General features: G+C 51.7%; 3 protein-coding genes across 8 annotated transcripts in view; all 3 read right to left on the reverse strand.

Annotated features, from left to right (window-relative positions):
- LOC133492394 (histone-lysine N-methyltransferase 2C-like) overlaps positions 1 to 6341 on the reverse strand; it is a 43791-nt gene extending 37450 nt beyond the window's left edge. Inside the window, 8 exon segments of the mRNA XM_061804487.1 lie at positions 35 to 144; positions 217 to 306; positions 385 to 410; positions 1178 to 1357; positions 1426 to 1801; positions 3139 to 3224; positions 4173 to 4328; positions 5979 to 6341. Coding sequence (XP_061660471.1) covers positions 35 to 144; positions 217 to 306; positions 385 to 410; positions 1178 to 1357; positions 1426 to 1801; positions 3139 to 3224; positions 4173 to 4327 — 1023 coding nt within the window. The 5' untranslated portion in view covers position 4328; positions 5979 to 6341.
- A 157-nt stretch (positions 6342 to 6498) lies between these two features.
- Positions 6499 to 11139, reverse strand: xrcc2 (X-ray repair complementing defective repair in Chinese hamster cells 2). 6 transcript variants are annotated; one of them, XM_061804516.1, is made up of 7 exons: positions 10904 to 11139; positions 10305 to 10413; positions 10085 to 10208; positions 9665 to 9700; positions 9343 to 9495; positions 8901 to 9171; positions 6499 to 7957 (listed from the first exon to the last, which is right to left on the reverse strand). In XM_061804516.1, exons 2-7 carry the CDS (start codon positions 10323 to 10325, stop codon positions 7654 to 7656), a joined length of 909 nt encoding a protein of 302 aa, XP_061660500.1. In that variant the 5' UTR covers positions 10326 to 10413; positions 10904 to 11139; the 3' UTR covers positions 6499 to 7653. The 6 variants fall into 6 exon arrangements, with proteins under 6 accessions (XP_061660500.1, XP_061660499.1, XP_061660498.1 ...); XM_061804515.1 differs by having other exon boundaries at positions 10835 to 11139; XM_061804514.1 differs by having other exon boundaries at positions 10804 to 11139.
- A 365-nt stretch (positions 11140 to 11504) lies between these two features.
- Positions 11505 to 21916, reverse strand: part of LOC133492461 (receptor-type tyrosine-protein phosphatase mu-like) — a 38503-nt gene continuing 28091 nt past the window's right edge. The window contains 19 exon segments of the mRNA XM_061804668.1: positions 11505 to 12235; positions 12319 to 12454; positions 12720 to 12883; positions 13581 to 13706; positions 14161 to 14292; positions 15032 to 15102; positions 15105 to 15204; positions 15284 to 15433; positions 15497 to 15632; positions 16668 to 16822; positions 16892 to 17008; positions 17094 to 17191; positions 17254 to 17290; positions 17557 to 17633; positions 17965 to 18052; positions 18790 to 18977; positions 21477 to 21503; positions 21616 to 21681; positions 21762 to 21874. Coding sequence (XP_061660652.1) covers positions 12182 to 12235; positions 12319 to 12454; positions 12720 to 12883; positions 13581 to 13706; positions 14161 to 14292; positions 15032 to 15102; positions 15105 to 15204; positions 15284 to 15433; positions 15497 to 15632; positions 16668 to 16822; positions 16892 to 17008; positions 17094 to 17191; positions 17254 to 17290; positions 17557 to 17633; positions 17965 to 18052; positions 18790 to 18977; positions 21477 to 21503; positions 21616 to 21681; positions 21762 to 21874 — 2035 coding nt within the window. The 3' untranslated portion in view covers positions 11505 to 12181.

The raw sequence follows: 21916 nt of genomic DNA on the forward strand, positions 1-21916 counted from the left end.
TTCTTCTTCTTCTTCTTCTTCTTCTCCAACCCACCTGCGTGCTTCCTGAGTCGATGGCTTTGTCCACGTAGAGCAGCGATTGGCCCTCACCGCGACAGACGCCCTCCGACCAGGCCGCGCACTGAAGGTGAGCGCAGCATTGACCTGCACATCAAATCGACACCATGTCAGCATTGCGCCGCTGCGCGTCGGAGGCGATTCGACTAGCGCACTCACCCGTGGGGTCAAACAGCGATTGGACGTCGATGTCGTGCGGAAGTCCGACGGCTCCGAGCTGCTCCGCCAACTGGAAGGAAGACTCGTCATCTGCGAACCCAGAAAACGTTGACCACTCTGCAGCGCCGCGAGGGACGACTGAGGCGAGAAAAGCGCTTCTGTACTCACCACACTGCGCCGGACTGCTGCTGCTCCTACACACAGACAAAGAGACAGACGGGAGGTCGGTTCATTCCCACAATCTGATGAGAAGGACCACTTTGGAACGGAATCGAGCCGCTGCCCAATTACACGTTAAACAAATGCAGCGCTTGATGGACACGCCCTAGTGCGAGTTTCTGCAGCCGGGGATGAGATCCTAGCCCAAGTGTCAAGCATCAAGCATCTTGGAGCGGGTGATCGCCAGGCGGATCGGCGCAGCGTCTGCAGCGATGCCGACTTTGCCGTAAAGAGGGAGCCAAGTCCAAAGGCGAAGCTTTTACCAGTCCGTCTACATTGGGCACGAGATGCGGGTCGTGAAGGAAAGAACAAGACGACGGGGTGCCCGGGCTCTCCCTCGGAGAACGGGTGAGAAGCTCGGTCATCCGGGATCGGCTCAGTGAAAACGCTTATTCGTTAAGGATCGTCTTCATACACCGGAACTTCTTTCAACGTTTAGCTGTAATTATGACCGTGGAAGTTGATGAAAGGGAAAAAGAGAAAAGATAATCTGGATCGTGTGTCTGCCTCACAGTTCTGAAGCCCGGGGTTCAAATCCCGGCCCCCGCCTGCCTGCAGGTGTGATTGCGAGCACCCCCTACGATTGATCGGGCGGCGACCAGTTCAGGGTCAACCCCGCCTCCTGCCCGTTGACAACCGGGACCCTAGTGAGGGTGAGCGGCTCGGATAATTTTAGATGCATTGCTTGGATATTGGACTCAAAGTGGAAATCTGATGTTTGGGGGGGACAAGTGCGACTCACGTGTTTGCAGCCTGGCTGCGTCGGTAGCAGTGGTCGTGACAATCGCTGTCGAGGTCCGAGGACGTTCTGCGGCTGAGGATGTGAAGCGGGATGTAGCCCGGCGTGGGTCCGAACACCACCAGCGGGCCTTGACCCATGGGAGGCTGGTCGCCGCGGTAACAGAAGGCACACTGCTGCAGGCTGAGGGAACACAGCGACGGTGAGGACTGTCACCGTGGAAACACGCTTCGCCACACACGCAATCTTACCGTCTTTCGGTGTGTCCCAGGCTGGGCGTCGGCGAGCCCGAGTCTTCGGACGGGGAGCGGCGCAAGAGCGGCGACGGCGCGTCGTCGTCGTCGTCGAGGCGCGGCCGGGGTGACCGTGCGGGGCTGGAGCCGGCGCTGGCTCCGCCTACCTCTGCCTCAGCGGGCGTGGCACTTGGGCTGGGGGCCGGGCTGTGTTGCGGAGGGGGCGTGGCAACGGGAGCAGTTGGAGCCGGTTCCTCCTCCGAGGAGAATGTCGGGGGCGCGATGAGGGGAACGGGATCGTCGCTGGGAGGGGCTTCAGGGAGAGCAGGGGCGGGGTCGGTGTTGCTCCTCCTCCTAGAGGCGGAGCCACGGCGTCCGCTCGTCATGTCCTCTGCTGACAAAAAACACCAACATCACCAACATCCGGGCTTTTTCTGCACAGGAAGTCTGTAAGGCTAGTTTCGGCCACTCTGGGTGTCTTCGGGCTCAAATATGAAAACTTTTTGTGTGACCAGTCCTGTCATTTTTTTTTGAAACTGCAATTTCAGTATCCCGACCCCCGGGTAACAAATAGTCGCACGTAAACACGCTGAAGACGACAACCAGCGGCGGACGGCAGATTTTCTTTCCCCCTGCCAATGTGGTGGAACATTTCATCGGTAAATAGCAAGCTGGGACCGAATGATTTATTATCGGCAGCTTTGCATTAATACAAAGATTTTGCTGTTCCACCCGCATTGATCTAAAAGCTGAGGCGTCACCCTCCTTCTACCTCGCTGGGTGGGTGTTGCTTTTGTTTCCCGCTGTGGTTAGCGTGCAAGCAGGACGTCCAGACTTTTACTAGTCTTGCAGCAAAAGAAGAAGAAGGCAATATTTGGGACATTATCGGCAGACCAACCGCTTCAAGATGGCTTCTACAGTTGACAAATAACTCATCACAACAAATAAATAAGGGTCATTGCAACAACAGCAAATAACTTCCCGTACGGGGTCGCCACGGCGCGTCATCTTTGTCCATGTGGGCCTATTCCCCTCCCGCATCCTTCTCCCAAACACGTCTTCCCTCAGCACACTCTTTGGTCTTCCTCTCGCTCTTTTGCCTGGCGAGGGGGCGTTGTTAACCCGAGGCACGACCGATCAAGTGTGCGGTTCTGTGGCCTTCCTCTGCATTTTCCCGGGCTTGGGACGGACGGGCCTACACAATGCACTGTCTTGTACCCCCGATAGGGCTACAGTGGCAAATATTATAACCCGTCACAACAACAACACGAGAGACCACAGCAAATCCGAAAACATAACAACAAACAACGGATTACGACAAATTCCCCGAGAAGGAACAATTTGCTCGGACGACCTCTTCCCTCTTCATTTCACTTTGTTTTGTCATTGGCTGTTGTTATTTCTCATTGTTTTTGTTTTTTTTTTTTTTTTATTTACTATTGGGTTTATTTACTTGTTGTGAAGAGTCATTTGCGCATTTAGTTATTAGCAGTTGTGTTTTGCCACTTCTCTTCAAGCACTTTCAAACCAGCAGCGCTCCCGATCCAGAACTGGGATGACGTCCTTCAAACAACGCCCCATCTTCTCGAGATCTAAAAGCAGCGCTTATTTTCATAGCCCAAGAAGCCGCTCCGCAGTAGCAGACAATCGACAAGTTGTCCACAGAAAAAGCGAGGTGCACGTGCGTAACCGTCACAATCGGACCAGCTCTACCTCAGCCTCCCTCCTCACCTTTCATCTTGTCAGTAGGAGGAGTTTTCTGTGTTGCGGCCACGCCCTCTTCATCCTCCACCTGTGCTTGGCCTCGACTCCTCCCCCTGTGGACAGACCCAAAAAGTGCATGCAAAGGATCAAACCCGGGGTGCACTCTGTCGCTGTGCGACCGACTCCCCAGCGTGCAACTTTGCCACTTCCTCCAAAGCGTAGACACGTCCAAGTTAAGGCACGGTCCCATCGCAAAAAAAAAAAAAAAAAAAAAATCAAGGATTTACTTTCTTATTATCTTATTCTTATTTTATCTCTTGCTGAACGATTGACTTTCTGCAGCGCGTATCCATTTTGGGCGTCCGGGAGCCCGAGCCGACCGAAGCCAGCCGATTACGGGCCGGAGAATGAGGTACACCCCGGATCGGTTGCCAGCCAATCCCGGGGAACATTTACTCATTCATCCATTCATCTTCCGTTCCGCTAATCCTCACAAGGGTCGAGGAAGTGCTGGAGCCTATCCCAGCTAAAGTCTTGCAGGCGAAGGGGTTGCCAGCCAATCGCAGGGAACATAACCACAAAAAAAAAAAAAAAAGAAGATCATTTAAACCACAAGACAAATGAGGGGCTCACATTCCTAAAACTGGATGTTAGGATGGCAAATTATCCAGAGAGAAAATGCAAACCAACCGGAGCCCGGATTCCAACTCTGTGAGGCGGGTGCGCTCGCCGCTTGCTCACTTTGCTGTTTGTTTTCATTTGGACACTTCAGATGGCCCAGAAGGATTTTCTTTCCAACAAACCTCTTCACGCCGACACTCCATTTTATGCACCATTATCATTTTCCAAGACTTCTGCTTTCAAATTCAATGTTGATAAAAACAACAACTTGTAAATACAAAATCATTTGAATACACGACGGGGACTGTCCAATTTCAATGGCCGACCGAGGAAAACCTCAACCAGCCTGTGGTCGGTGACCAAGAGGACTGACATTGTGTAAATGACTCCCGCTGTGCCTTTGACTAGCGATCCAAGCCCACCTTGCTCATCACACCTACTTTTTCCTGGTCTTGGGAGGAGGAGGAGGAGGAGGAGCAGCGCGGCCGTCTACGCCATCTCTCCGAGGTCGTCCGCGCCGCCGCCTCTCAGACGCGGCGGCTTTGCTTCCGGCACGAGTGACGGGAGGTGGCGCTCTTCTGTCCTCTGAGGGCATTCTGGGTAAAAACATCAAAGACAATGTTAACGCCCGCTTCCTGCTCCATGACCTTTATTCCATATGAATACACGACACTGTAGTGGTAAAAGTATTCCTTCGCCTGCCATGACTCAGATATGAATTTAAGTGACACCCCCTTCTTAATCCAGGGGGGGTTCATATGACATCGGTCCAGCCTCTTTACTGATAACAACTTCAAAGGCTTTCCACGAGGTTTCCGACTGTTTGGATGGAAATTTATGACCAATTTACCAAGAGTATATTCCCGAGGTTATCCACCGGCTCTCAGTCTCCAGTCGAATTGATCCAAAAGTGTTCCAGAAGGGGTTGAGCTCAAGCCTGCGCAGACCGGTCGAGTTCATCAAGCGCAAACTCTCTCAACGGGTGTTTTTCAGAACCTTGCTTTGCGCACTGATGCACAGTCGGGTTGGAACAGGAAGAGTGGTCCTACAAATTTGGAAAGGTCTTAAAAAAAAAAAATTTTTGCTTCTGAGCTCCAGTGAAAGGAGATCGAAATGCCACAGCATCCCCAGAGTTTCGGGATAGTCCAAACACCTTGCGAATCACGCCTTCCTGTTGCAACACGTCTGCGCACCAGTGCACAAAGCAAGATCCACTAAGACGTGGATGAACTTGACCGGCCCGCACAATCCTGACCTCAACCCCAGAGAACACTTTTGCATGAATTCGAAAAGAAACTAAGAGCCACGCCTACTCGGCCACTCACAAATATGCTTCCGAGAAGAACGCTCAAAAGTGAATGATGTCCACATGAAAAAACAACATCAGATGTAGCAGGTAAAGCTACCGTTCGTCCTACCTGAAGACATTTGCCATTATGGTTGCTCATATTTAGTTGCTTGAGAAACGGTGTATTTGGACTTTTCCTATGCTCTAACCATCATAATACATATGTTGAAAAACGACATATTTTAAAAGTTGGGGTTTTTTTTGGAGGGGGGTCGGGGGGGCTGAAATAGTTCACAGGTGGGAGTACAGTGGAGACGCATGTGCTAACCGGTCCCCAACGTGCCTCACACTTGTGGGGCTGCGGGTTCAAATCCCGCCTTGGCTGTGTGGAGTCGACATGTTCTACCCGTGCCTGGATGTTTTTTCTGCGGTACTCAGCATTTTTCAAGTGAACTCCCGAACGAACAGCATGTAACTTTTGACTCTCATTTATTGAGATGTTGACACACACCCCTTGGAATGTTAGACTTGGGGTTCTTTTTATTTCGGCCGCTTTGTCGACAAACCGACACTGGAAGACGCCAATGTGAGACTTTTGTCAAGATGATAGAATAATGTGCAGATGTTAGCGAGCTCAAGTTCATGAGCTAAACAAACCCGTCCGTCAGACAAAATGTCCTCAAAACGTCTAAATGTTTGATTGTCAGGCCTGAAGTTCGGATCGGGTTAACCCGAAGCTAACCTGGGTTGGGTAGAGCCCAACCTAAGGGTGTAAACACAAGCGTTAGCATTAGCATTCCGCTCGCTCGCTAGCTCGCTCGCCCACTTGACTTGTGTTAGCGCGAGCTAGCACTGGCGCAGCTAGCCCGGGTTCAGGTTGGGTCCCTCACATCCCGAACCTCGTCGAAAGGCGACAAAAGTCCAACGTAATAGCGACGAACCGAGCGGCGCTTCTTACTGCTTGGATGCAATTCTCCTGCTTTTCCTCTCCAGCTTGGTGAGAAGCGCGACTCAAGCGACGTGTTTACAGACAAGTTGCCCGCCGCTGCCGCTGCCGCTGCCGCTGCCGCCGCCAGCAAACATTTGTCTCAACGGCGCCGGCCGGCCGCAATCACAACAAGTCGCCCGCCGCCTTCTCGCTCATCGCGTCGGCACTAAAGTCGCTTTTAGCTCGGCGCTTAATGCAAAAGACCAACGAAGGAAGGAAAACGTTCACGTTACAGCGGCGCTTCCATCACGGTGGCCATGTTTGAGCGACCGGAGCACCACCCGTCTGCCTGTCAGCGGCAGCGCGAAAAGTAGGGCCTCCGCGGAGGACAACCCGCCCCCCTCCCCTCCAACACTCACTCATGGCGTCTTTTCTTTCTTTCTTTTTTTTTTTTTTTTTTGTGTGTGTGTGTGTGTGGGGGGGGGGGGTATCACCCCCACGTCTCGGAGTCGTGCATTCATTGGAGACTCCAAACTGCACAGACGTGTCATCGTGAGCGTGAATGGTTGTTTGGCTCTGTGTGCCCCGCGACTGGCTGGCGACCGGTGGAAGGTGTGTGTACCCCATCCCGCCTCCTGGTCGAAGGGAGCCGGGATAGGCTCCAGGACTCACGCGACCCTTGTGAGGATAAGCGGCGCGGATCGGAGGGATACGCGCACAAAGTGCGTTCAAAGTGTCAAAGTGCTCGTGACCCCGCGCACGGATCTGCTCCGAGTGCTTCGGTGCATGTCATCGGACCTCAAGTCCCGGACTGGATTTCGCCTCGCGAGGTTCCGGAGTAAAACTCACGAGGACCCGAACTGGACCCTCGCGGATCCGAACTCCAGTCGCGGCTATCCTGATTGACCAAAGACAAAAAGGAACGGACTGGAAATGTAAGAATTTGGACTCAAATCCAAAAGGATCGCACAAAACTTGAGCAATTTTGTACATTTGATAAATATTTACTGCTCTTCTTTCTGGGAGGATTGTGATCCCTGGACAGTTTTCACTTTGTAATTGGATTCTTTTCTGTGTGTGTGCTCCTTCAGATACAGTATGTACTTTGTGTTTATATTGCTTTCGTTTCTGCCGATGTCGTATTGTTTGCTGGGATGATTTTTTTTTTTTTTTTGTGCTGCACCTTCTTGGCCGGTTCACCATTTGAAAAAGAGACTTTGGTCTGAATGGGATTTTATTTTCTGCTCAGATAAAACTTTTGGTTGATTGATTTGAGACTCACAAGTATCATCCTGGACCGGAGTCAAAAGAATCCAGGCTGGATTGTTGAAGATCTCGACGGACCAAATAGGATTGGGATTTTATTGACAATGGTCCAGACTGCAGTTTTGAGAATTTGTGAGGATCCCGCCACGGAGCTGGATGAGAATCACAAGTATCGGAAATCACTCGGATCCAGACTTGAACTTGCAACATTCTGGACTGGACGCACAAATTGTCGAGACTCAATTCAGAGAGATCCGGACTTGACTTTGGGTGCATTCAATTGTCTTTGTTGTTTGCATTCATGTGAGGACAATAAAAGCTCAAATGTCCTCCAGCATTGAGGCACCAGTTCAGGGCGAGCATTTTTTTAAATGCTTGAGAGATTGCTGATGCAAAATGCAGTCTCTACGCCGCCGCTCTCACAAGATTCAGAGGAGCGTCACAGAAATTCCAGGCCGGTGTCGCAAACACGGAAAGAGCAACTTGTGGATGCTTTCCTCCTCGACGACGATGATGACGATGATGATGATGATGAGGAGGAAGTGCAGCGTACGGTGAAGATGTGACTTCGGCGGCGCCCCTCGCCGCCTCCCGCGGGGCAAACTTCCTGTCTGGAGCACAGCAAACGGTGAGTGACCAGCCGTTGCCAAGGGCGACACAGGTCGGAGACGTAGGAAGACGAGGCGCGTCCGCAGCGCCTCCTGCTGGCGTGGCAGCAGGCAAACACGCTGATCTTGTAATCCCTGAGAGGAGGAGCCAGAGCAGACAACTTGATTTGTGGATCGTTAATGTGTATAAAGAATGTATACATTTTTTTTTTTTTTTTTAAATGGCGCTTGTCTCCCATGCTAAACAGCCACACTTAATCTCCCAATTTCAAGAAGTCACAGAAAAGGCAATCCTTATTTTAACCCACTTATGACCACGGCCCACTGAAATACATTTCTTCTCATAACAAAAGTGATCACGGTAAAGATGGGGAGATGAACAATTTCCGCGCGATGCCCTTCAAACTTTGCTGATAAAAGCGCAGAAATGATCGCGACTGCTCAGCGCAATCAAGAGCTCCTCGTCTTTGTACGACCCGAGCAACGGGAAAGACTTGACACCCTTGCGACTTTTCACGAATTCACACATATTCCCCATCTCAGCTATTATTCTCCTCCATGACTGTGAATGCCAAACGGCACTTTGGCTCACAGATCCCTCTGGTGTATTGCAACAAAATGATGAGGCTTCCTCGAGTGGCATTTGTAAAAGAAGCCAAAAAAAAAGACACTTTTGACACCAAGACACCATTTGTGGTGGTTTTGGTGGCAAAGGCAAATGACGTCACGTGAGAAAAGTCTCATTGATCAAAAAAGGCCATTAGCGTCCTCACAAATTTGCTTTCGTCAGACCGGCATTGAAAGTATGACAAATATTTTTCTTGAGAAAATTCATCAGATTACCGTCTCGTAACAACTGCCAATAATTGAAACGCTTTCATCAGTAAAATGCACACATTTTCAAAAGCGATTTCACTCGGTCACATCTTTGCCGTTATAGATTTTTAAAAACTTTTCCGACAATGAGCCTAATGCAGAACGTTTAAAAAGTGCTTTCGCAGAACAGGAACCGCACCAAACTGGAAAATGAACTAGCGCACAATGGCAGGCCCAAAAGCCTAAAGGAAGACCGACCCACCTGAGCAGACCGCCCAACATCTGCGAACATCTGCTCAGCTTTTCTTCCTGCTTGGCCACGCTCGGCCCGCCCTCGCCGCGGTCCAGCCAATAGAAGGCGGACGCGCTGTCCAGGAGGAGGAGCGTCAAGCCGGGCCGACGCACCAAGCGAGCCTCCAGCGAGTGCAGCGTCAACAGGAGCTGGCAAGAAGAGCGGCAGTGCGCCACCAGCAGGCGAGACAGGCACTCGCGCACGCAGGCGTCGCGCGACGACGGCGAGCTCGGCGCACCGCCTGGAGGGAGAGACGCGCCACAAGACGCCTGCTTAAAAGTCAAGCGGGAGCAACACGCAAACACACAAAAAAAGGTGCAAAAAAAAAAAAAAAACTAAAGAAAGAAGAGCAGCCCAAACCCAAACCCAAACCCAAAGAAAACTAATCTAGCTGCCGGCTAGGCACACGTACCGGCTCGGCTCAGCCTGGCGTCCAGGACGCCGACCACCCGCAACATGTCCAGGCTGCAGTCCGTGTCCACGAAAATCACCTCCAGCTGCAGGCCGCCGGCCTCGGGGGGGAGGATGGCACGGCACAGGAAGTGGTACAGCAGCTCCGTCTTACCTGCGCCGCGTGCAAGCGTTACAACTAGACCGGACACCCGTTCGATCGCATCGGCCCGTCATTTTTTTTACTGATGGGTTTTGACGGCGATCGTTCCCGTTCGGTTTAAACTCGTGCGCCGATGTCACAACCCGGTTCCATCGAGCCGCTTCCCGTCACGCCAACTCACCCGTTCCCTCCAGTCCACAGAGCTCCACAACCGCACCTGAGAGACAAATGACAGAGACGCCTCTTCAGCGTAGACATACGCGTGATTGCGTCCGTAAGAAGAACGTGTCGGTTTCGGAGAAGTGGCTGCGACGCCTCGTTGCGCTGTTTGTAAATGAAGCAACTGCTTTACGGTCCCAACCGGATGTCGCACGACTATTAACCAACAGTGATTCGTGATTGGATTTGGCCATTCCAACATCATTTTGCCAAGGAATCGAATGACAAAAAGTGGTGATTACTATTATCGCCAGTGATAAACTTCAATTAACTACACACTAATAATGATTCACCAAAACCAGGGACGCTTTCCGACCGTTTTCCACGAAAGGCAGCCGTCTCTATGAACGTCATTATGATTATTATTATATAGAGAACGCACACCGTGTACGTGAATGTGCAGGAGAGTCTGGCGGCGACTGACCGGGTCCGGGTCCCCCCGCTCGGGGAAAGAGGCGAGGCTCGACGTCGCCGACACTTCGGCGGCCATCAAGTCGGGCGAACAGCTGGACACGCGACAGACGAGGCAGCCGTTATTATAAAAAGGATGTCATTTACGGCGTTTGGAGAGAAATGGAATTGGGAATGTTTTGTCGTCTCACCTGTGCGCCACTTTCAGTCATTGCACATCACTTCCTGCTTCTTGTTTTTTCTTCGGTGGTGTTTATTAAGAGTTGCCAAACCAGTTTAATCCTGCGCATCCGCCACAAACTAGATTGAAGTGTAGACTTAAATTAGGAGAGAATCGCAAGTAATCACAGGTGGCAAAAGTACCGATAGGTTATACTTAATTAGCAATACTGATACTTAAAACTTAAAAATGATCTTTGGTAAAAGTACTACTGATTCAAATCCTTCCCTCAAGTTGAAAAACAATAACAACAAAAAGCATATTCATGGATTGTATAAATGTCTGGACCTAACAGTGGAACTATGAAGTAGTAGATTAATTTGGGTAGTCCACCCCAAAAAAAAAAAAAAATACATCCACATACGTCCAATGTTAACTTCCACGTTTGGACTACCGCGCCATGCTAACTTCCGGTCACCGTGCAAACAACAGCTGACAACATCATGGGAAATTGTTGAGAGAGTCAAAACCTTGTTGGTCCCAAGAAAGCGAAAGTAGTACCGTTGGATTAAAAAAAAATATATAATAAGAAAATGTCAGCCTGGGAAAGTTGCAGCAAGTAACTCGTACAAAAGATCTCAGTACAGTCCAGGTTAGGATTAGGATTCCAACTGAAGGGGTCTCAGTCGCTTGGCGGAAACTAGTCCGCAATAGTGAAGGATTCCGCTTAAAGAAGGAATTTTATTTTTAATTTTTTTTTGGTCAACGAATTTGATCGAATTTTCCTTTTTCTCGCAGTCGCCGAAACAGAAGCGTTGACGCCTTCTGTCAGTCACTTTTGAATGTCCAGTGACTGACCAATGAGCAGGCAGCGCCGTCCAGGAAAAGGAGGGGCTTAAGTGAATGTCGTGATTGGTCCCCAAACGCGTTTCCCGGGGAAACGAGCGAATCCTTCAACCACTCAAAAGAGCAGCTATAAACCGGAAATGCCTCATGTATCCCCGCGCATAAGGGCCATTCTTTCGACGTTGTCATCGTTTGCATTTGTCCTTTATACATTATGCGCAGATCACACTGTATAATTGATAGTATGTGCCCTACTTGTATCATAAAATAAAGCAACAACAAAACATTGCATCGCTGTCGCTGACATCCAAACACGTCAAAACTCTGTGAGCTTGTCCAGGTTGCCTCCCAGTGGCTTGGAGGAGAATGTGCGCGGACACCAGCAAACGATTGAACAGACTGCTTTATTTGTGGAAGATGTCGACATAACAACACAAGTACAACTTTTCAATAAATACATTTATCATCAGCACCAGACAGTTCTGCATGCTTCCGAAGGACAACAAGGAGAATAAATAGTGTTTGTATTTGTGGCACTTCTATGTACAAAATATCAAACGTCACAACTCGCACTTACACACAATCGCGCCAAATTCGATATCAAAACTGCGCGTCATTCGCACGTGGACCACTTTTGGTATTTCTAAATGAGCTTACGACTCTGTGCTCTCATTTCTCGTTTTTTCTCTCTCTCTCTCTCTCTCTCTCTCTCTCCCCCTTTTACACACACAAAGTGTTCAAGTTCTTGCAATGAGAAAAAATATTGTGTGTGTATAAATGAGATGAAAGTGACCCTTTTGCCATCATCTTCCTCATCGTGTGACAAACAGGAAGTCGCACACAACTTTTTGGAAGTCTTTGAAAGGACGGCCCACTCAAGTGTGACAATGCAAACGACACACGTGGTATGTGATGTACGCGTACTCGAGTGTTTTTGGTCCGTCGAGCGAGACGGCGCAAAAACACGTCGTCCGCTTCATCCGTCGCGAGTCGTCGGCCTCGTCGTTTCGGGCCCGGCGGCGGTGTTGCCTGCCCGTGAAGAGGACCGAACCGCCTCGTCCTCTACGCCGACGCCAAATACTCCAGAGCGACTTCATAACAAAACTTGTATTGTTCCTGTCAAACCACAAAAGAAAAAGCTTTCGCAAAGACCAAATACAGCAGTCGCCCGGCCGCGCGTGTGCGTACGCGTGTGTTACCAGAAGGTCAACCATGTTGGGTTTGTTGTTTCTCAGCGTTTTCACCGCATGGAAAACATCGACGCAACGCTGTTGCCGTAGCGTGTCGCACACAATGTTCACGCTGCAGAACACACCACTGCGGCCCCCGCCATTCCTGTGTGAGTGTGTGTGGGGGGGGGGGGGTTGTTAAGGGTACGAGGAATGAAGGGGGCGGAAAAAGAAAGAAAGAAAAAAAAAACATAAGAACATGTTCCAACTGTCACCAACAGAGGGAGCTAAGTTGCTGATGAGTGATGAGTATCACAGGTCAGTGAATTACTGGAGGTTAACCCGGTAGTAGTTCATGCGCTTTATGTATGGGATCGATGATGAACGGAGTTGCGGATGTCGTCCGTGTAGTCGCGTTTCGGGGTACGTACAGGCAGTGTACCAGCGTGCGTCCGTCGCCGCCGTCGTAGTCGTTCTGCCATTTGTCCACCAGGTGAAGCAGTTTAAGGAAGGAGCGCTTGTTTACAGGCGTGTCTCTGTACCGGGGCCAGCCCAAGAACTGGAACTGTTGGACCATGCGGTAACCGTCCTGGGGCTGGGGGAGGCCAAAACACCAACGTGAAGGTCAGAAGAGGAGAGGAGAGGAGAGGAGAGCAACGCTGTCAAAGGCTCCGAGTGGGAGAAGAGAAAGACGAAGACCCAGATGGCATGTGGGAGGCAGTTGGTGATTGGATGTGACCCCACCCCCTTACGGTCCTACTTTGACATTTAAGAGGGCCACGCCCTCAAAAAACATCCATCCATCCATTTTCTGAGCCGCTTATCCTCACGATGGCCACGGGAGGTCGCCGGAGCCTATCCCGGCTACCGTCGGGCAGGAGGCGGGCCAGACCCCGAACCGGTCGCCACCCAATTGACAGACAACAGACGCACACCCACGGGGAAATCTGGAGTCTCCAATGCAGAGCGCCCGGAGAAAAGCCCCACGGGCACATGCAAACTCCACACGTGCGTTGCTGGGATTTGAACCCCGGTCCGCAGAACTGTGAGGCAGACAGTTTCCAGCGTGCCGCCTGTTAACAAACATTTGGAAGAAAAACATTTTCTGCTCCATAATTTCTTTTCGCCCCCTCCCTCTGAATATTTGCCATCCACCCCTAGCGCACGCTCGTCGACGACGTGAAAAGATTGGATTTCGGCACCAATCTGATTTGGGCATCTCGTAAACGCAGCCACAGTCCTCGTGGACGACGTGCAGGAAAGTGCCGTCGTGTTTTCTGGTTTGCATTTACCCGGGCGTTGTTGTAGAGTCTGAAGATGCGGCTGATGACGTCCTCCTCCAGGTCGGCCGACACGAACTCCACCTGCAGCGAGCCCAAACGGTGGACGCCGTTCTCGGGCCAGTACTGAGGACACAGCTGGACGACGAGCGGGGAACGAGTTCAGACTCTTTTAAACAAGTAGCCCGCAAAAAACATACATGCTAATGCTGCTAACGCCGCCTCATTCGCGCCTTTCACGTCTTCAGCTCATTCGCCTAAAAAAAAAAAATTCTTGGTTTGAATGTCAGACCGTTTATATAATATATATATATACTGTATATACTATACACACACGCACTGGAAAACGGATATAGATGTACCCACACATCCATCCATTTTCCAAGCCGCTTATCCTCACAGGGCTCGCAGAAGTGCCGGAGACTATCCCAGACAACTTCAGGCGATCCCTGAACCGCTCGCAGAGCACAGAGCGAGAATAGCCGCTCGTGAGCGTGACGGGTTAGGGTTAGGCGCTCCGAGATCAAGTCTTCAACCGAGTTTCAAGCCCGACAACTAGAGATGGGTTGTGCCTGTGTGGGCGCGGCCTGACCTGCGCGGGGTCCACGTCGTTGAGCATGACGACGGCGGTGCAGTGGTAGTCCAGGACCAGACGCCAGAAGTCCTTTACGGTATTGGGCAAAGGATGCTGGGTGACGATGAAGGCCGACGGTTGCTTGTAGCTCTGAGGAGCGCAAACAAGTGGCAGCCACTCACAAAATCTTCAGTCTCCATCGGAAACTTTCACGCAAAGTCGAGGTACCGTCGGCCAAATCGAGCCAGTCCAACGAGTCTTAAGTCGCATCTTACAAGGGTCGGCGCTTTAGCCGCTTTGTACTGGCACAGACACCACAGCGGTCTGGCTGTCCCGTCCCGTCCCCTCCTCGACGACGACGACGTCGACCCAACGCCAGACTAGCAGCTCTCAAGTCAGACGCGAGTCAGGAGCGACATTGGCCCGATAATCAGTTCCGGATGGGTCGGGGTCGACAATCCCAAGTATTAAATGCGTTCGATCGTCAACTTTCCACTCAGTTGTGGCCTTTAACGGATTGTGGCCACCCGACTGAGGATCTTCAACCTGATGGTTTTTTGTTTGTTTTTTTTTCCGTATCAAAGTATTCACAGATAGTAGAGAGTATTTATTTTAGTCTTCAACGTCTTTATGGACGACGTGGCCACTGCACTTGTTCAAGACCCGCAAACACGTCGACAAAAGACATCCAATAGCTCACCTTGGACCACGCTAGATTTCTGAGTGGATTTGAGATCTTTGGCAGAATCGAGTTCTGACTTGACGTTATTGGAGCGCACGTTCATTCCCGATTCCCGATTTTGAAGTGACGGGCAGCCGCCCACGTTGCACGAGCGCCGGCCAACAACGAGGCAAAGAAGCGTAACTGTTAGCGAGTCGGGTGACGTACGTCCATGAGGGCGGCGTTGATGTAGTTGGAGCTCTCCCCGTCCATGGTGATGAGGAAGGGCAGGCAGCGGTCGGCGGGAGGACGTCCATGCAGCGGTTCTTGTCGTGGTTGCGCGGCAGCAGCGCGATGCTGCAGTCCTCCACGCGCAACGTCGGCGTGACCATGTTCAGCGTCTGACGCACACACACGCGCGCTCAGACCTCGCCATCGCCAAACATTTTTGTGACGGCGAAAAAGGCTCCAAAAGTGTACCCGGAACTCCTCCTTGACGGGACTGGAGTTGGTCTGAGGGTCCAGTCGGTTCATGTCGCAGTAGACGGAACGCAGCTGAGGGGCCGGGACGGACGTGTCGCCGCAGAGGCACGCCTCCAAGATGGCGTCGTGGATGAAGACGTACTGCTCCTGGCGGCGCACGCCAAGAGGGCCGTCACCTTTTGACCAGACGGGGCGGCGTCGGGGGCGTACCTCGGTCTGGACCATGTTGACGCGTCGCGCTCGCAGCTCCCGGACGCAGTTGTAGATGTCGACCACGCCCTCGCGCTCCGCCATGTCCAGCATGATGTCGATGACCATGAAGCAGCCCGTGCGACCCGCTCCGGCGCTAGCGAGGCACACGACACGACGGCAGGTCCGCAATTAGAACCCCGTTCGCAATCGCGGCCGCGCTCCCTGTGGCGTAACCCTAACCCTAACCCGAGCTGATCTCGACCTTAACGCCTGTTCTGTCTTCTGGCAACAAATAAGCAAAATGAGTCCTTGGCATTTACGCGTCGGAAAATCGATTCCGTGGACGGAGAAAGTAAACCGGTGGAATTTGGGGAGCCAACCACAATCGCGTATCGGCTAATTGGCTAAGATCTCGGTCCTACTGGTACTACTGCCTGCTGCTCACGCAACATTGGAGCTGCAGGCGCTTGCAAGCACCCGAAAAACAAACAAACAAACAAATGGATCAGTGGATCGATTTTTTTTTTTTTTTTTTTTTTTTCTCGTTTGTTTTTTGAGTTGTCCTAACAGCCTCGGAAACGTGAATATTCGTCCATCCAATGGTTTGCATATTTATTGTTTTGCTTTTTTCATTTATGAAATCACATTCCATGCGATCCACACTTGCGCCGGAACCCCGCCGGACGTGACGTGGACGCGGCACAGTCGGGCGACGAGATAAAAAGATTTATGACTTTTTCAACATTTTTGTCCCAGGATCAACTTTTCTCTTTGAGTTTTCATTTGTTTCCTACTACTAAGGGTTTTTTTTTTTGTTTTTTTGTATGATTTCCTTTACGTCTATCTTCTTCTTCTTCTTCTTCTTCTTCTTCTTGGTTTCCTTTGGGCTCGTCCCATACGGGGCCGCCACAGCGTGTCATCTTTTTCCATCTGGTCCTGTCTAACGGCCGCTGTCCCCCGATGTCCTCCCTCACAACATCCTTCATCAAACCTTTTCCTTGTTTTCTTTCCTCTCGCTCCATCGTCAGTCCCCTTGTAGCAAGGCTGGCATTTATTGGCTTTGCGCATCAGGCCTCAGTCCCTTTCCCACGTTTAACACCTTCATTTCTTTGCGGAAAATGCGAAAACAAACACGGGAAAAGGTCGCCCTAATCCAAACAGCGACAGAAACGGCGGGCGGCCGCCTGACCTGCAGTGGACCACGGTGGGCCCGGCGGCGGGCGGCGTTTTGGCCTTGACGCGGCGTATGAAGCCCAGCAGTCCGGTGGCGTGAAGCGGGACGCCGTGGTCGGGCCAGCCCGTGAAGTGGAACTGCCGGATCTCCCGGATCTCGGCCACGCCCCTCTGGAAGACACGCGCGAGGTTAGCCGTCGGGACCGGAACCGGAACCGGGACCGGGAGGACGTGGCCGACCTTCTCCACGGCGAAGGTTCGGATGACGTATTCAGACAGCAGCTGCGTTTCCATCAGCGTCACAGAAATGTCGCCGAAGATGTCGCTGTCGTCGGGCCAGTACTTGCAACACTTCACCTGAACGCAGACAAACACGTCAGGGGGCGCCGGTATTGTCCCGACAGACGCGCCCTGGGAAACGCGGTCCCGCGCGGCGACTCACCCGCCCCACCTCCACCAGGTTGGTCACCATGACGATGGCAGCCGTGTTCTCCTGCCACACCATTCGCCAGAAGTCGTACACGGTCTCCTGCATGGGACCTGCGGCGAACACGCGCACATGTAGCGGCCCAAAGACGGCGACGGCTACGGCGTCGTTTTACCTTGCGTGGCGATGTAGTTGTTGGGCCGGCGGTAACCCTGCAAAGCGCACAGCAAAAGGGAACACCCATCAACTTTTTCGCAGAGGCGGGCGGAGTCTCGAGCTCGGACGTCATCGCGGCCAAACTAAAGGGCCGCGTGCGCGCACGTCGACTTTGCCTTTGTGTACTCGGTGGACAGCGCTGGCATCCAGGATGACCAGCGTTGCCACGGAAACAGAGGACGTCGACCTTTAAAGGCCAGCAACTATTTTGCGAGTTGATGATGAAGTGCGACCCGGCGATCCCGATGTGCGCCTTACTTACGTCAACGTAGTTTGCGTTGATGTAGTCGGATCCCTTTTCTCCGTCTTGAGGCTGCAGCCGCACGCGAGAATGGTCGTCTGCAACACACAAGGAAGGCGGCGCCCCCCGGTGGCCGAGGCGAGCGCACCGGGACCGGCGCGATGAAATGAATTGAAGCAAAAAAAAAAAAAAAAAAAAACAGTCCGGCAACCTTTTCCTCCTCAGTGACTGTTTTCACAAATTCTGCCGGAAATACAGTTTCTGTGGGAGTACCGGAGACAAATTCTTTGCGTGTTTTTGACATATTTGGCAAAAGAAAGATTCGTGGCGAGCGCACACTTGAATATTTTCTACTTGTCACAGCTTCGATCAGGTTAGCGTTTTTCTTTTCGGACTTTGCGGCGGGATGAGTCAAGTCTTCGTACGTACAGGCGATGATGTTTCCGTAGCGATTTTTCATGCGGTTCTCGTCCTTTTTGGCCGAGTCCCAAGGTGCCGACTGACCCTCGAAGAAACTCTGCGCACACAAACGCGAAACCAAGTTGAAAGGACGCCTCTGGCCCAAGACGGCAAAATGGCGGCGTGGACTGTTGGCGAGAGAAAGATGCTGAAATCATGAAAAAAGACTTTTTTTTTTTTTTCCCCTCTTGTCTTCCTCCAATTCTTTTCTTGTTCCTTCCTTTGTTCCTCACATCCTGCCACTCAATTTGTTTGCGCCCTTTATCCTGACGTGACCTTTCCTCTAGACTGCAGGGGGCGCTATTACACCGCGCCGCAGGTGAAACTGCATGAATGCGCCAAAAGAAAGTCTTTGAGGGGAAATCAAAATTCTGGCAATTTGTGAGCGGATGAATAGGTGAAAAAAAATGAATGAACGTGTCGTTGACAAGGCGGCTGGTTAACTCTCTTACCTCGTTAAGCTGTCCAATGGGAAGAATTAACAAAGAAGAAGATTAGCATTAGTAGTATTATTATGATTATCCACGGTAGTTAGCCATTAATATTCAGTAGTATGATATACATATATATTGTAAACATCACATGTTCATAATGAGAGTGCTGTTGGATCCACGCTAACAAAAGTAATCATCATTATCGTCGTCATTACCATTACACGCAGACACTGGGCTCAGTGTACACACAACTCTACACAAAGTGTGTGTGTATAATAGATGAGCCCTGGGGGGGGGGGGGGGGGGGGGCACAGAGGCAAAGCACACACGGAAGCTGACACAACACGGCGCGCGCACACACCTCGTACTCCTCCTTGAAGCCGTACCCTTCGGCGCACTTCATCTGCGTGATGTGCTGGAGCAGGTCGGCCACGCGCACGGCGGGGTGCAGCCGGGCCGGGTCCGGGTGGTAGGGGGGGGGCTCGCGGTCCGCCTCGCGCTGCTTCACGTGGTTCTGGACAAGGCTGCTGGTCTCGCTGCTCAGCTCGTCTGCCGCGCAAGAACACGCAAGAGACGTCACCGCGACGAGCGGGACCGCTCCCGGTCTACGTGCTGGAAAAGGCCCGACCGGATCCCCGCACCACATCACGCACGTCACGCCACAGCACATTCAAGGGGTGCTTTGCAGATTTTGTTTCAAACATTTTTTTTTTTTTAGAAGCCAGCCTGCCCAAGTCTGACGAAGGCACACGGTTGACGAAGTGCCCCGCGTCCACCCGCTTCTTTGGGTTTCAGGAGCTTTGCTGAAACGATGCTGGAATATTCAACCCTGGAAACTACGACCAAAAAAGGCCCATCCGTTGCTTTTAGACGAGCAAACTGGAAGCGAGCAAATTAGAGCACATCGGGCACCCGCCGTTAGCGACACTTCTGCGCATCGGGTACATTTATCACCTCTTTTGGATCGCTTGTTCGCTCCAAAAGATTGAAACCGATACATTGTGGGTTACGGTAACGCTCGACTACGTGGACGTCACATTAGCAACCAAGCAGCTGTGCAAATGCGAGCTTCACTTTGCTAGCGCTGCTATTTCATTGACGGCGTCGTCGCAGCGACGCACTTTTGGCGTTACACGTCATGTTTAGACGCGCGCAGTGACGGGCGTGGCTTTCGGGGTGCTGGGGGTCAGTGACGTGAGGCCAAAAACTGCAAATGCCCTCCTTGACAAGGTCACGGGACTGCAGGGCCCATTATTGCTATGAACCATTTTCACGCTGCAATCGTCAATGAAAATAGTCGCCAATCTTGGAATTTTCAAATGTTTATTTTCCTGATCAAGACCAGATCCAGAACTGGACCTTTTGCTCCAGATCCAGTCATAGTTTGGAGCCAGCCAGGACTGTTCCAGCCGCTCTCCTGAATCAGAACGAGTGACAACGGGGACCCGATCCGGATCGAGTAGCGGTCCGGACCGCCGGTTCCAGTTGCAGGTGAAAAGAGTTCCGTTGCGTTGCTTTCTGCAGACAAAGGTCAAACGACACGTGGGTGGCTAAACTCTCTGCTCTCATTGGCTGCACTGCTTCCAAAGGCCAAAACCAGCCAACCAGGCAACGAGATGAAGGCAGCAGCTTGCCATGCGCGACACAACAAATGGCCACCAATTGCAAGTGAGTGCGGGAAAGTGATTGGACCCTTTGACTCATCGCAGAGGGTGGTGGGCGTGGCTCCATGCGCTGAGGTGATAAACCCCCCACCCGAATGCATCAACTTACCATGAATGGGAACTTTTACGCATCACAGATGAGAAGAAGAGGAAGAGGAAGAGAGGAGAGGAGAGGAGAGGAGAGGAGACAGGTTTAAGCAACAACTTGAGCGTTAGCCAACACCTGAAGGAAACTAGGCTCGTGCTAACACAAAGCTAGCTTAAACGGGACGACAGGAAGTGCCTTGTAGCCGACGGGAAGCGGCTTCCGGGCCTTGAGCCCGCTCAGGCGAGACCGCCTGACCTCAACTAGCTCATCGAGTTAACTGGGGGAAAAAGACGCGAGAGGACGTCGGAACGTACGGCGCCGCTCTACAAACCTGTACAAATACCATTCACTACTTTCCATTTTGTGACGTTTTCGACTCAGTGGGTTACATTCAGCTTTTTTTTTTTTTGGCTGCGTCGGCGACCATTCACTCATTTCTTAGCATCCGACGCATGAACGCGCTGCGGACTTAAAAGGAGGAGGTTACTTTCGGCTTGTCCCTTCCGGGGTCCCCACAGCGTGTCATCTCAGATGAACGCACATATATGTGTGGCAGACTTTTTACGCCGGATGCCCTTCCTGACGCAACCCTTCTCAGGGAGTGGAGGCCCCAGTGGGATACGAACCCCACAAACCAGTGCTCTAACCACTGAGCTACGGGGCCTCGTACTGCGGACTTAAAAGGCCTGCTGAAAATCCCTTTGGAGCGCTTCCGGAGAGGCTCCACAATCACTACAAAGGGATTTTTTTGCTGTAGCAGACCTACCTTGTTTCCCAAAACCTCCACTGAAGATCAATTTGTAAAGATTCGGGAGTTGAGAATGATAAACGATTGCAAATGCCACTTTTGCGCCCATTCATCATTCCCGACTCCCGAATCACTACACACGCATTTTGATGTCAAAGCCAAAAGGATCATTAGCCTCTGAGGTTAGCATCGCAGCTAACATTTAGCGATGATTAGCTTGGGGCGTGACAGATCGGAGGTCACAGACATGTCGTGGATGCGGGATGGAGTGACGGACGGAAGGTGGGGGCTGCCGGACCGACGGACGCCGGGTGTTTTCCAGCCAAGAAGCAAAATGAAAACAACAAAATCCCGTTCGGCCCTTTGCCATGGAGAAGCAAAGAAAAAGCAAGCGGGGATGAGACAAGCCACAAGATCGCGACCTCCCGTCACCCGCCCGCTTCCTGTCTCACCTGCCCACTGCCCGCCCACTTCCTGTTTCACCCGCCCACTTCCTGTCTGAGAGTTTGCTTCCTGTGCTACAGGAAAGACAAGAAAACACGGCTCACCCAAAATGGCGGTCGGCACCGACGCGTCTGTCGGAAGCACACGCAAAAAAAAAAAAAAAAGTACAAGGTATCAATGAATCATCATCGCAAGTGTGTACGCGTTGGTTGCACCGACCGGACAAAGAATTGAAACGGTTACCTGCAAAGTAGGACTTTGGAACGGTGCTGCAGTTCGTCTTCAAGGTGAAGGACGACGCGGCGGCCGCTGCGCATGCATCCACATCGCCGTCAGGCAAACGGGTCGCGTACTTGCGTGCGTGCACTCGCTTGCGTGCGTGTACTCACTGCGTCCGTTGAGCGTCGGCGCGTCCACCGTCGTTGCGTGCTGGGAATTGTTGCCCATGAGAGTCATTTCCTGTCTGGAGTTCAGCGTTTCCTTCCGCTTCTTTGCCAACTTCCTGTTCACAAAGAGTACGAGAGTAAGACATTTTCATAAGAAT

Source organism: Syngnathoides biaculeatus, chromosome 19 (assembly GCF_019802595.1).
Source record: "Syngnathoides biaculeatus isolate LvHL_M chromosome 19, ASM1980259v1, whole genome shotgun sequence".
In the NCBI taxonomy this organism is placed as follows: Eukaryota; Metazoa; Chordata; class Actinopteri; order Syngnathiformes; family Syngnathidae; genus Syngnathoides; species Syngnathoides biaculeatus.